The sequence below is a fragment of the Pelecanus crispus genome, chromosome 11, assembly GCF_030463565.1.
Source record: "Pelecanus crispus isolate bPelCri1 chromosome 11, bPelCri1.pri, whole genome shotgun sequence".
Lineage (NCBI taxonomy): Eukaryota > Metazoa > Chordata > Aves > Pelecaniformes > Pelecanidae > Pelecanus > Pelecanus crispus.
The window spans coordinates 19,885,990-19,900,502 of NC_134653.1; the positions used below are offsets into that span (position 1 = coordinate 19,885,990).

Genomic DNA, 14,513 nt, shown 5'->3' on the forward strand with positions numbered 1-14,513 from the left:
CTCCCAGGCAATGGCACCAACGTGCTGCTGCTGCATCCTCCAGCGGCCGTGGCCAGCCAGGGTCCCAGCATAGCGCGGCTCTGCCGCGGCCAACTTTTTGGAAGGCTGCTGTTTGAAAAGCTGCTGCCCTCTTTGTTTTGTTGGGGCAGAGCCAGCAAAGGCTGCCGGGAAGGTCACCCAGGAGGAGACTTATGTACTGGGAGGGAGGAGCCCTCCTGTTAACTCTTTCGGGGCAGTCTCGCTCCAGGAGCCTGAGGAGCCACATCACCTCCGGAGTCTCAGGGCGCAGACCTGCTGTCCATCCCATCCCGCACCACAGCTCAGACGTGGCCGGTGGCCCCTGTGTCAGAGGATGAAGGAGAAACCCCGCAGGAGGCAGCAGTGCCATCTGTAGAGGTCCCATCCAGAGCTGGAAGCACCAGCTCTTTGCACAGGGCTGCAGTGGTGATGGTGGCTGCCCTGTGCCAGGCTGAGCTGCTGGGATGGGGTAGAAGGCCATGGCAGTGCCGTTTGCTCTGAAACTGAAGCAGACGCATGCTCTGACCTGTTCTCACCTCTGCCTGTGCCCCAGATGAGATGTTCAAATGTCTCTTCTTGCTCAGGCTTGGCCTTAAGGCTTAGTCCTGCTGACTGCTAGCCGGCACTGAGAGGAGATCAGACCCCCCCAGCACCCTGCCACAACTGTCCTGGAGCTGGCCCTGCTGCTTACAGCTCTGCAGGGAGCTGCTTCAGGGAGAGAACTTGCAGGAAATTTCCTTCTTTTCACAGTAGTATTAATTTTCTGCTGGTTCAGTGAACTCACCTGACCACCCCTGGAGAGATGAGAGCCATTATGAGAATAAGGGTGTGCATGGCTTTGGGATCAGCCAGCCATTATGGCTTTGCTACAGCTGAGACACACAAAAATTTTAAACATCGTGCCCTAAGCCTAACACCAGTGAGCACAGATGAGTGGGAACAACCCTGGCCTGCATCCCTCCTGCCCAGGGAAGCACAGCCTCACCCATGGGACCTTCTCTTTGCAGTAGTACTTGGGGTGGAGGCTAGATTGGGACCGAGCACTAAAAGGCTGTCACTAAAGAGTACAACCTGCTGAAAGCCATAGGTCCTGTGGGTAAGGCAGGCTGAGACTTCTGGCTTATCTTTGTGAGGCCTAACCTTTAGTCCATATTGCCATTTATTGGTGGTACTTGCCATCTTTCATAAACTGGTTTTCAGATTTGCAGGTAAAATGTGGTATAGAAGAGGTCTGGATGTATCATGTCTTGTTCTCCAGTCACGGCTGCAGTTGTTACCTAATGGGCACACTCATTAAGTATTCCTTCGCTCAGTGGTTACCCTAAGTATGGACAAAAATGGTTAGCACAAAAATGGGCAGCACAAAAATGGACTGAAGATTTTAATAAAGCACCACAAAACTCAAGAATTAAAGCTACAGTACTCAAATTTCATGTGTAACAAGTTACTTGGAAGAGGAGAGAACAACAGCCATGCTGGGTCAGCCCATGGTTCCTTTGGGTCAGCACACCATCTCCAGCAGGCTGTCTAACAGATGTCTGGGCCAGAATATGAAAGCAGTGCAAGCATGTAGTAGCACTTCCCAAAGTACACCCCCCACCCCAGCACAGCACTGGGAGACTTCCCAAGAAGGCCAATTGCATCCTAGCTTGTATCAGGAATAGTGTGGCCAGCAGGAGCAGGGAAGTGATTGTCACCCTGTACTCTTTGCATTGGTGAGGCTGCACCTCAAATACTGCGTTCAGTTTTGGGCCCCTCAATATAAGAAAGACACTGAGGTGCTGGAGCATGTCCAAAGACGAGCAACAAAGCTGGTGAAGGGTCTGGAGCACAAGTCTTATGAGGAGTGGCTGAGGGAACTGGGGTTGTTTAGCCTGGAGAAAAGGAGGCTGAGGGGAGACCTTATTGCTCTCTACAACTGCCTGAAAGGAGGTTGTAGTGAGGTGGGTGTTGGTCTCTTCTCCCAGGCAGCAAGTGAGAGGATGACAGGAAATGGCCTTAAGTTGCATCAGGGGAGGTTTAGATGGGATAATAGGAGAAATTTCTTCACCAAAAGGGTAGTGAAGAATTGGAACAGGCTGCCCAGGGAAGTGGTGGAGTCCCCATCCCTGAAGGTGTTTAAAAGACATGTAGACGTGGCACTTAAGGACATGGTTTAGTGGTGGACTCGGCAGCATTAGTGGTGGACTCGGCAGCATTAGGTTAATGGTTGGACTCAATGATATTAAGGGGTTTTGGCAACCTAAATTATTCTAAAATTCTGTGATTCCAAGGTCATCATGACAGTCTACCAAGAGTCCTCAATATACATAGTCCAGTTTCTGTTTGAACCCATGTAAACTTTTAGTAGGCTACAACATCCTATTGCAGGGAAATCTGCCCTTTAACAAGATGTTGTGTGAAGAACAACCTCTTTTGTTTTTTTCTGAACCTGCCCATGGCTACTTTGATGTAACATCCCCTTGGTTTTGCAGCAGAAGAGAAAATAAACCAGTTCTCTTTGCCACACATGATCTTATAAACACCCGCCCTGTTCTTGCCCTGTTCTCACCCTGTTCTGCGAGGGAGGTAGACAGGGCACATTCTTACACTGTGTTCAGGAGGTGTCTTCTTTTCACAGAGGAGCACAAGGATTTGAATCTTAGGAATTTAACAAAAATGCCCATGATGATACTTCAGCTGACTAGCATGCCTGCTTCTCAGAGAGGTTTGCCATGTTTAAGGCCCTGCACTACAAATGGGGTCAAAGTACACTTCTGATTTTGTTCCCTTAAGGTCAGAAGTTGGACAACCAGTACAGCTGGAATCCAATGTGACCAGGTCAAAAGATCAGTGCCTCTAGTGGCAAATTTCCGTGTAAGCTCAAGGCACCCGTTTTGGCAAGGGCAGGGGAGGGAGAGAGAGAGAAAATGTCCTTCCCACAGAAATCTTTGGATTTATGAAATGCCACTGGATGGTGCTCCATCTTAAGTCTTTCATTCTTCTCTTTACATTTTTCTTGTACTTCTGCAAATCAGGAGGCAGGTGAGTCCCCTCTCAGTGGTACACGTCCTTTTCTGCTCCCCATCCCCTGAGAGGACACATCTGCCACAACCTCAGATTAGAGACTTGTGTGTTGTGACTCTGCAACCTGGACATGACACTGGGCCCATCATCTTCCAGTGAAGGCCTACAGCTTGCTGGGTTGTCACTTATGGAAAGTCAAGAGTTGAAGCCCTGGCTGCTATTATCATTAAGCAGGACAAGGTTTGTAGGAAGACTTAACAACATTTATTACACCAATAAGAGTCAAGCAAGCCCAGTACAAATTGCTTACCGTTCCATGGGACTGCACAGGTCAGACACCCCTGAATGAATGGGGCTGGCACCCACAGAGCTGAGGCACCTCTAGCCTGGGGGAACATCGGGTGCTCATGAGATCAGATTTTGCCAGCTGCAGAGCTTGTCCTTCCAATCAGTGTCCTTTGACGCTCATGGCCCCAACCCATTAGCACTGGAGCTCTCTGATGAGCAACTGATTTCTCTCTGCAGTAATGCATTGCCCATTTTCTTCTCTTCCCACTCCTGCTCTTGGCCTGTTGACAGACTCACTCCCTTCCCCATCCCCAGGAACACACTGACTGACCTGCTACTCTCCTCACCCACCCAGAGGCACCCTGACTGACCCACTCGCCTCCTCGCCCCGCCGCCCCGGGACAGCCTGACCCTCTCCCGCCCTGTCCCTTTAAACCCGCCCGCCCAGCTCCGCTCCCATCCCCCTCCCCTGGCGTGTCACGCCATCGGCGCGCGCCGCTCCTTCCCGCCTGCGCTGCGTTGATCGCGCGCGACGCGTCTGGAGCGGCGGCAGTGGCGGGCGCCGAGGATGTGAGTGGGACGGGGACGGGGGCGGGGGCCGCGGGGGATCGGCGTCCATCCGGCCCGGCCGCGGCGCGGAGCGGCCCTACCGCCGCGCGGGGGTGCCGAGGGGGGCGCGCCGGAGCCACCGAGGAGGAGATGGCGGGGCGAGGATGAGGGATGGCGCCGCGGCCTACTGCGCCCGGGGGCGGGGAGGGAGGGAGGCTGGGACGGGGCGGGGCCGGGCCGGGGCCTGGAGGGGAGCCGGGGCCGGGGGTCTCGGCGCTCCCAGCGGCCGGGGCGGCGGGAGGAGCGCTGTGCGGGCCCGGGGGCGGGCGGGCCGGCCGGCGGCGCCGGGCCTGGCGGAGGCGGCGGGCGGCGCGGGCCTCGGGGTGCGGACTCTGCTCTGAACCGACTCTGTGCTTGGTCTGTGCTTTTCTCTCCCTGTTCCTCAGCCCGCGCCTTGGCTTCGCTCATAGTATGGCAACATGTACGGTGCGGTCAGCAGCGACAAGCCCTCGGTCCGCCCGGCGCCGTAACGTACCCCATGGCGTGCGAACCGGGATGCGGAGCTGGCTGCCCTTGTGCTCCTCCGGCCCTGCTCGCTGTAGTTAGCTTGGGCGAGTGGCCGTAACTTTGCACAGAACTGCCGAGCATTGAACCCTCTCCTCACACGAGGAAATCTTTTCCCCATTTTGCAAATGAGGATCTGAAGCAAACTGCCATTAAAGGACTTGCCTGTAGTCGTGCAGGAAGTCCGGGGGAGAGCTGAGTTTGCTTCCTTTGCTACAGAATTGCAGCTCTCTAAGAGTGCAAGTCAACTCTTTAAAGCAGAGAGGTGTGTGTGTGAAATGAATGTTTGGCCTGTGTAGATTGCTTTTAGACTTTTTGGTTTGGGGTGGGTACTGCAAAAACATTGACTTGTTAGGAATTAAGAGGTTTTTTTGATTGTAGGAAATTGTGTTTGTAGGATTGTGTTGCTTAGAAATGCGTTGTTATACAGCCTGTGAGAAGATTATGATATTATTCTTTCCACATCTTCCAGTGAATATCTGAACACATACAGGTGAAAGTGCCCGCAGGCTGTGTCTCTTAGCTCAGGTTTCCAACTGAAGTAAGCTAGGCAAGTGGCATTTTTGAGAAAGGTACATATATTTTGTTGGAGAGAAAACAGTGTTTAGTTTGCAGGCTGCTTAAATGCATTTACCATCATATGGAAGTTTGCTGAATGTATAAACACCATAGGGCTAATCTGTCTGGTAGTGCCTGTCCTGAGAAGTGGTGCCAAAGTGGTAGCTGTTTAACTGAAGTATTACTATTCCAGCAGCAGGCTGGGTAACAGCAAAGCGTGTGCTGGTCTTTATGTGGGCTCTCTCTCTTCCCTCCTTCCAGCAGGGGTAAAACTGGAGCCAGCTATCAGTCAATAATAGATAGTTTTGCATGGTTGAGCTGATAGCATACAAATCTGTGATAGTCCACAGATGCAAGAGAAGTCAGTGTGTAGGAAGAGATAGCACAAACCTGACTGTGATAGGAGAAGAAAGGTGGGAAAGGAAAATGTCAAGTTTTTTGGCCTTGTGAGTCCAGAAACTTGACTGTTCTGTTCTTCCAAGTGAGTCAGCTGGTCTCATGCAGTGGCTTTCAATTTTTGAAGTGCAGTCCCCTCACACTTTGCACTACAGGTATAGAGCTGGTTAGAAATGTCATACAGCTGAATGGCATACACAGGTTTGCTTTTCTTAGTCACCTTTGCAGCACTTATGGAACAGTCTGTGGACTGCCTTCTTACTGCCACTGGTGTTAGAGAAGACATTTCCTCTCCCAGTGAGCCCTGCTGGTGTCACATTTGTGTTGTGTGTTTCCTGTTCTCCCTGCAAAAAGGCATGGATGTTTCTTGACTTCTGGATCTTCAGAGAGCTGGGTTTGTGAATGTTCATTTGTGTTGCTTTTTGGAGTTGTTGTATTAGAGAAAACTGTGAAGCTGAAAATCTGGAAAGTGAGTTCAACTGTTCAGAAGTGATCTCTTCCCAAACATAAATTTAATTGCAATTTAGAGAGTAAAGTAATTGCATACCAGACTCTGACACCAGAAGCATAGAAGCAACAAGACTGTTGGATGCAGTGAGCTGGAGAGTTTTTTTTCTTAACTAATTTTGCCTGTGATGCATGTGGAGATAGAGATGTTTTCAACATCATGCAGTATTGTGAATATTCAATGTCACTTCAGATAAGCCTGGCAGTTCAGACATGCTTATGCCCACTCTTCCATTTCCTGAATGTTTCATTCATAGGTAGATAAGGGGTGTTACACCAAATCAAATCTGCCACGCTCTTTTAGTGGTTATTAAAACATACATTGGAGGCAGCTTTGTAATGCAGGTGTTAAACAACCCACGTGGAATAGTCAAAATGCAACATGTTTAGACATCACAGAATATGTGATGGATGCACCTCTCTCATGGGAAACATCTGGAATTCAACTAATGCCCAGTATTTCAGTGTTAAATAGTAGGGTGTTAAATTTGTCTCCTTTTGGATCTTGAGTAAAGAGGGAACTGATTGGGGCTAGATGAGGTCAGAATCCAGTTTACTTTCTGCTAAGAAGTTAAAAGTAGAATCTGCTCTTGCAGCAGTGCAGCAAACTGGGCCCTTTAATCTGGTATTTCCAAGGCTGACAGAGCTTTGGAAGCAGCTTGTTGAGGCTGAAAGCAGCTGTAATTCAGTGGGGGGTTTTGTTCTCAACAACCCTTTTTTCCTGACAAATATACGCTAAGTGGCCCAAATTGGCTTTGCAGAAAACCAGTGCTTACTCCTCTGGAGACAAGGCTGTTGTCAAGAGGCATGAGCTGCATTTACATCTTGCAGAGGAAATGGATGTCCTCTGCCATTTTTTTGGTTGGATAATTAAGGTCCTTTGTACTTCTGTGAATGTCAAAATGGTAGCTTTAAGTATAGATGCAGACTTTTACATGAGGTACACTGTGCCAATGTGAGCAGGCACAGAGGTTGGCTGTTAACGGCCGTGTAACAGTATGTGTAACTGAAGTACTCTATAGAAGTCGGTTGATGCCCAGTGTGCTGCCATTGTTGCAAAGGGGGTTTGTTGTTTTATGCCTATCTGTTAATTTCTTGTTTCTAAACCCTTTTATCTTGTCACTAGGCTGTTCTTTGGAGTTTATTACACTCGATTAGGGATCGGTTCTCAGAATCGAGGAGTTAGAAGTGAGATTTGAGATAAGTGAGGCCCATTCGGTGCTGCTTTGGACACCTCCGAAGGGGAAATGGAGTTATCAGGATTGAAAAAGAAGAGTTTGCTAGGACTCAAAGAAAATAATAAAAAATCCAACACTAGGTAATCATTCTGTCCAAATTTTTTAGGCTTAACAAAACTGGGGATGTTACAGGGTACTAGGGCTCTCCCAGTGAGGGTGAGGACTTGGAAATATACCTCTTTCTGCGTGAATTTCTGTATGCTGTAGCTGTCTTCCTCAAATTGCTTTGTAATCAAAAATATTTTCCTTTCTAAAAAGTCCAAACTTGCCTAATGCTTGGTCTTGAGTTACATTTGAAGTTCAATGTTTTGTGTTGCTGTTCTGTTCTTTGTTTGGATGTGGGTTTTTTTGTTGTTTGTGTTTTTCTGTATTAAACAATGTCTTCTGCAATTTGTTCTTGAAGGGCTCCCTCACCAACCAAGCGCAAGGATAGGTCTGAAGAGAAATCAAAGGATCGGGCCAAGGATAAAGCAGCTACTAAGGAATCAGGTGAAAAGGATCGTGGTCGAGACAAGACACGCAAAAGACGCAGTGCTTCCAGTGGGAGCAGCAGTACCAGGTAGTTACTTTTACAGGTAGTAACAAATTGCAGTGTTTTCAGAAAACACCAGCTTGATTTCTGGTACGTTTCATTCCCTGTGTCATGGACTTGTTGAAAGCTTGCATTGTGTTAGTCACAGTGCAGTTTTGTCTAACTTAAGGGGTTTATTTTTTTAGGTATGAATTTCCTTTGGCTGTCTACTGAGCATCAGTTTTCATTGTTCTAACTCACTCTCTGTAACTATCAGTTTTCCAGCCATTCTTTTTCTGGGTACTCCAGTCATTTTTATGCCCCCTCCTCTCCCTTCCCCCCCAACAGATCCCGTTCCAGCTCAACTTCCAGTTCAGGGTCCAGTTCCAGCACCGGTTCTAGCAGTGGCTCTAGCTCCTCTTCTGCCTCGAGCCGCTCTGGGAGCTCCAGCACCTCACGCAGTTCCAGTTCCAGCAGCTCCTCTGGATCTCCAAGTCCCTCTCGACGGAGACATGACAACAGGAGACGCTCCCGCTCCAAGTGAGTTTTATCTGCCTTCTAGGAATTACCAGATGGCAGGTTAATATCCATGTAGAATACAAGATTGTTATCAGAATAGATTTTTTTTCTGAGGACCATTTGCTTTCTCCATAACTTAGAGATCTGAATTTTGTTAGAATGGGTGTGCTCCTTTTGCTTACAATCAAAACGTATACCCTGTAGGAAGAGAGATTAAAAACCTCATTTTAAAGAGTGATTTTAAATATTATATTTTGTAGAGGCAGTTTTAATCAATGTTTCCCCAATAGTATGGGACTCTGTGGGCACTAGATGAGAGTAAAGTTCTTTGGTTCCTGTAAATTACGCCAAGACTAACAGAAAAGTCAGGGCTGAAAATGGTGTATATGCATGTGCATGTGTATATGTATATTCTTAAATTGGGGGGGGGAGTTGGGGGGGGCAAAGGAAGCATTTTTCTGTAAGGGTAGGAATCACACTGTGTTAATGTCCATACAGTTTTTCCTTTGGATAATTCTGTAGGTAAGGTGCTGAAGGCTGATAAAAATCTACTGAAGTATTATGAGCCAGTGTGGTTTTTTAGTATATCCCTCAATTTATGGACAGGAAGATTAGGAAGAAGCATAAATATAAATTTTCTGCATACTGAATTTTTTACAGATTAAAGTTACATTTCAGATTTTTTTTAAAAAACTACAAAGAAATTGTGATATGCAGCTACTTAAATAGTTTTTTTTAACTGTGACATTTCTGGACCTCTGTAGTGAACAGAAGATATAGAAACACAAATCATTAGATCCATTAATTTGCCTGGATGTGGTATGCTTTGGTGTTTATGTCCTCATTTGGCCTCTTTAATTGTTGAGGCAAAGAACGTTTTTTGTTTTAACAACTGGGAAATTCTTTAACTATAGCCAACGACTCTGAAGAAATGTTTGCTAAATTTTGTGTTTGTTACCATAGTTGCAGTAAAGTTGAAAACTCACAAAAAAGGCTCTCAAATTCCAGAAGGTTCTAAAGCAAAACCAGACAAGGCAAATGCAAGTCCTGAGGTGTTTCTAAGTGGAATACCCCACTACCACCCCAGCACTTCCTAACCTGTAACTTCTTAAGAAAAAAGATGCCCTCCCAAGAAAAATGGTACCTTTTTTATCATGTGATGACTGGCTTCTTGGTTTTGTCTTGCATGTTCCCTGAGAACTAAACATTTTCTGTTGTCAAAATCAGGTCCAAGCCACCCAAGAGAGATGAAAAGGAGCGGAAGAGGCGGAGCCCATCACCCAGACCTACAAAAGTGCATGTTGGAAGGCTCACTAGAAACGTGACCAAGGTAACAGCATGCTCCCCTGTAATATCAAGCTTCCATATCTTCTGTGAGGATGTGTGAATGGCTCTTTTAAAGCTCTCAAAACTTTTTGTGTTGCTAGAGTGCTGCCAAGCTGTTGCTGTTGGAAATTCTTGCTTTGTGTCCAAATTGATCAGTGAGGAAAATTTCGTTAGCATTTTACTGAGTCAAATACAGTGCGGGCTTTTGAGACTGTGTAGTGCTTAAGAGGTCTGTCTGCTTTGTCAGTATTCCAGACCTTTTATCCTGCCTTACTAGGAAGAAAACTGTAGAAGATGAAATTACCTTGGAGGAATTAAGGATATCTGGAGGTTCTTGGTAAAGGATCTGAAGAGAGCTGGGCTGACTTGAGTTGTCTTTGCTAGAATGTAAAGATCTTCAGAGGTAAAAGGTTTAGGGTGCTGCAAAAATGATGTTTTTTTAAAAAATATTAACAATTGCACCTTAAGAGTTTTCAGCTGAGGGCGTAAGTTCCCTTTTCAGGTCCCCAAGAGGATTTTTACACTAGTTGTGTTTTTGTAGCCAGTGTTGACATGCAGCAGTAACGCTGCTAAAACATAAGGTTTGGAACAATGTGAGGAGGAACTGAATAGGCAACAGTAGAGAAAGCAGTGGTAATGCTTTCCACATATGGCCAATGAAATATGTCTCTTCCTGATGGTGGCATTGATTTAAAGCTAATCTGGTGCTGTGGATTCACTGCTCTGTGCCAGCCAGACCTGGTCAGTAAGTGTGGTCTACATCCTTAAGACTTACTCTTTCTCTGCAGGATCACATCATGGAAATTTTTTCCACTTATGGAAAGATTAAAATGATTGACATGCCAGTTGACAGGCTAAATCCACACCTCTCTAAAGGTTATGCTTATGTGGAGTTTGAGAGCCCTGATGATGCAGAGAAAGCCCTGAAACACATGGATGGAGGTAGGTATCAAATGCTGCAAGGAGGCTGGGTGCTTTTAAAAATCTCTGGTGCAGATGAATTTGATCTGAAAATGAGTTAGAGGTGATAAGGAACTGATCTGAAGTACTGTTTTCAGCCCAGATGGCTTTGGCTTTTGTGTGGTTCAGGACAGATCCAAAAAATCACAGAACTATTAAAACAGGTTTTTTTTCAAAACAAACAGTAATAAAATTATTTAAGTTTCTGTGAAAATCTTTCCCAGTTAACATCTGAACTGCAATTTGATGGGATATTAGATTAAGAAGTCTAGTATGTGTGTGGACTTTGTGAAAATAACCCCTGAGCGGGTGGTGGAAATAGGACTCTAGGCTGATTCATGCTTCACTTGTTTGTGACAAAGCTGTGAGTTGCAGTAATGTGATGTGTAGATGTTAGTGTTGGAAAATACTTACTTCTTCGTGTTTCTGTGCTTCCCTAAAAAGGTCAGATTGATGGTCAGGAGATCACTGCCACAGCTGTGCTGGCACCACGGCCTAGGCCACCTCCCAGACGCTTTAGCCCACCCAGGAGGATGCTGCCACCACCACCTATGTGGCGCAGATCACCCCCTCGCATGAGGAGAAGGTGAGAGCTGTGACAATTTCTATTTCCTTCTCAGTGTAACAACATGTTATCACTGAAAGACTTGGCACGGGGACAATTTTAATGCTGTTGGACTTGACTTTCCCCTCAAAATGGCAGTAACACCTTTTGGGCATCAGTTGAACCTGGATTATACTTCTTAACTCCTTAGCACCAGGGTGACCTGCTCTGGTCTACACTCTGAACGCAGTCTGTTGGAAATGTCAGATGCTTTCCAGCCCGTTCCCTGGAGTCCCTTCTGCATAAATGCTTCGAGGTGAAGGGGGCATAGACTTCTGGCTGGCAGAGTGATTTTGGCAGCCTGCTCCAGCTGCTTGCTTTGCTGAAGCCCTTGCACCTCACTCCGTTATTTCTGTGAATGGGCACATGACCAAAAAGCAGTCCTTCTGCATCAGGTGAGCAGAGTACACTGACCCCAAGATTTGACCTGATATGCACACACCCATTGTGCGACTTGGGGCTGCCTGAATGTGCTCAGATAATAAGTCTTCCAGAGTCTTCCTCAGCATCTAGATGGGCTCCTCTGTCTTGGAAATCTGTTTAAATTCTTGTCACTAGTAAAAGTGGCTTGTTCGAGCCACTTGATTGCTTATGAACCTGTAGGTTTAAAAATGAGAACTAGTTAACGTGGCACAAGATTCACTGCCTGTTGGTCCTCCTTTAAACATGCCTTTTACTGAGGTCTGGCAAATGCTAGATGTGGTGTTCCCTCCTCATTGTTTGTATTCTTCGCTAGTCTACCTTTCATTATCCTGTTCAGGCTCTGTTAATATTCTGTGCCTGGAACTTTGGTGTCATACTGGTGCCGTACAGATTGATTGTAGCACTGAAGAGCTTGGCTTAACTATTTCTTTAGAGTTTTCTTCCTCTAAGTAATGTCCCTGTGGTTTGAAAGGGCTTGGATAAATCCTTTCCCTGAATATCACTCTATTTCAGGAGTCAAAGCTGACTTTTCAGGTGAAGGAGAATCTCATGTAGAATGAACTTGAGCTTGTTTTGCCTGGGGAAGAAGACAAGTTTCTTGTCTCTTCTTTGGATATTACACATTCTTTCAACTTCCTGAAGCAGAGAGAGGGTAGCCAGAATATTCCTGCTGTGTAGTCAGCGTTTGAGTTGCCTTTTTCCTTTCTGGAGCTGGCTGTGTTTCACTGAAGCTCTTTTACCATGGTGTGTGAGGTTTTTTTGGAGGGGGGCAGGGAAATGTTTTTTGAAAAGGTGGTAGATGAGCTGACAAATTATTGGAACCTGTTGCTCTTGTCTCCTAATGAAAGCTTTCTCTTCCTTCTCTGTCAGGTCCCGGTCTCCTAGGCGCAGATCCCCCGTTCGCCGGCGATCAAGATCCAGATCTCCTGGACGAAGGCGCCATCGCAGCCGCTCCAGCTCAAACTCCTCACGATAAAGCAAAAAGACTGGACAGCGTTTTATTTTTTAACTTAAATCCCGTCAGACTAAATGTTGTACCTTTTTTTTTATAATGGGTCTGGGTGAGGAGGAGTGTGAGAGAGAGAGTATCCTGGCAGTGAAGGCAACCTAAGAGGAGAGAGCAACAGTTCCTGGCCAGTAGATAGCCTTTGCTGTGCCACTTCTATTTGTCCTGGCATTGAATTGAAATTATTTTAAAATGGCTTTGATTTTAAAGGCTGCAAAAACATCTTTTCCAGATATGGAAAGAAAAGGTGTTACAGCCTCTCTTTCTCCAGTTAGCAGGCTGCTGCTTGGTGATTTCTAAACGCTTAGCACGCTGTACAGATGAGCATGTAAATCTTGAGCTATTTCAGAAACCCTGTATGGTAAGACAAGGAAGCAGTTAACTTGATCTCTAGGTGCCAGCACAGGATTTTTCAGAGCAGCTGGAGTCCAGATCTGCCTGAGACTTAAATACCAAGTTGTTGCTTTATTGCAGTTCCCAAACAGATACTAGTTTCTGCAGATGAAGCTCCTCTGTAATGCGTGCACCAGGTGATCACCACAGAAACAATGGTCCAACCCACTGAATGTGGTACTTTAGAAAAGAAGCTGTAAATCTTAAGAACTGGTTTGTAGCTGCCCCTGTAAGTGATTTTTTCACCTTTTCTTAAAGGGTTTTGGTAAAAACTTCCTACACAACCCCCTGGTGAAACGGTGTGAGTGCTTCTGCTTTTGCAAATCTCAGTTAGCAACTGAGCTACAGTCGCCTGGAAGCTGCAAGGCAGAGAGGGAGGCTTGAGGCCGTGATGCTGTCTGGATTAACTGGGGTTCACATAGGGAAAGGCAAAGAATTTACCACCTGTTGTACAGTCAATACTATAAAGATTTGTTTTGTTTTGTTTTGTATCACTTTGTAGCCTTTTGGGCCATGTTGTGTTTGTACTTGTGTAGGATGAGCGACTATTGAATAAAGCAGTAGGGTTGAGAATAGCCAGCCTGCCTTGCTCCCTTCTCCAGCCCCTTGCTCTGTGCAGAAGCAGTGAGGCCAGCAGCTGCCTTTACTGGGGATTTTTACGGTAAAACCAGCGCTGCCCCCTCCTGCGCGAGGGGCGGCAGAGCTGGAGCCGCCGGAGGGGGGAAGCTCCCCCACGCCAAGAGCACCTGTCTCTTTAAGACCCGCGTGGGCGGTGCTTTTTTTCTAGCGTCATGCGGGCAGGCGCCGCTGATTGGCTGCCGTTGAGGGCAGACCGAGGCGGGGTCGCTGCGTCGCTCCCTTCAGCGCCATGGCGGCGGCGGCGCTGGAGCGCGCTGTGAGGGAGGCCGTGGCGGTGCTGGAGCGGGACGGGGAGGGGTCCGCGGAGGGGTCCGCGGCGGCGCTGGGCGCGGTGCTGGCCGCTCTGGCGGCGGCGGGGGGCCCGCCCGCCCTCAAGGAGCGGGAGCGGGCGCTCTTCGGTGCTTTCCTGCGGAGCCTGGCCGTGGCGCCCCGCGTGGCGCGGCCCGAGGGCGTGTGGCAGAGCTGCTTCCTGGAGGGTCCGCCCGGGCTTGCCCTCTGCATCCTGCTGGAAGCCCTCGCCTCCCCGGGGTCAGTCCTGCTTGGGCTGCGGCGGGCGGCTCTCGCGGGCCCGGCCGGGGCTCCGGGCCTGCAACGCGGTGGGAGGTAGGCAGAGGGGGGTGTCACCTGGCGCGGTGACGTGGAGAGCTGGTAGGGGCTCGTCCTCCTCAGAGGTTGTCTCGGAGTGCAAAAGGAGGGATGTCTGAGGATGCCCCACCTGTGGCATAACGGGAGCATAAAGGTGCAGATGGACAGAGATGATAGTGAGCGGGAAGGCCTTGCTCAGCCCTTGGGCCCCCTGAATCCCTTCATTTCAAAACCTGCATACAGTACTGATGTTTCCCACAGAGAACATCCTCAGTTATGCTTATTGAATATCCTGACGTGTTAGAGCTGAGGAAATGGTAGAGATGCAGAGAGATTAAAATCGCTTTGATTTTAATTTGATTTTGATTAAAATTCTGTGTGGTTGAGCAGCAGTGTTGTAGTGGTGAGACCACAACAGAAAAA

The 14,513-nt window shown here is 47.6% G+C and overlaps 1 protein-coding gene across 2 annotated transcripts; it reads left to right on the forward strand.

Moving 5' to 3' along the window:
• The first annotated feature begins 3,853 nt into the window (after positions 1–3,853).
• RNPS1 (RNA binding protein with serine rich domain 1) lies at positions 3,854–13,349 on the forward strand. Of its 2 annotated transcripts, none has more exons than XM_075718653.1 (7): positions 3,854–3,882; positions 7,528–7,683; positions 7,984–8,175; positions 9,382–9,484; positions 10,269–10,422; positions 10,885–11,026; positions 12,338–13,349. In XM_075718653.1, coding segments are annotated over exons 1-7 (855 nt in total). In that variant the 5' UTR covers positions 3,854–3,880; the 3' UTR covers positions 12,444–13,349. The 2 variants fall into 2 exon arrangements, with proteins under 2 accessions (XP_075574768.1, XP_009486210.1); XM_009487935.2 differs by lacking the exon at positions 3,854–3,882 and adding an exon at positions 7,134–7,204.
• The last annotated feature ends 1,164 nt before the right edge of the window (positions 13,350–14,513 follow it).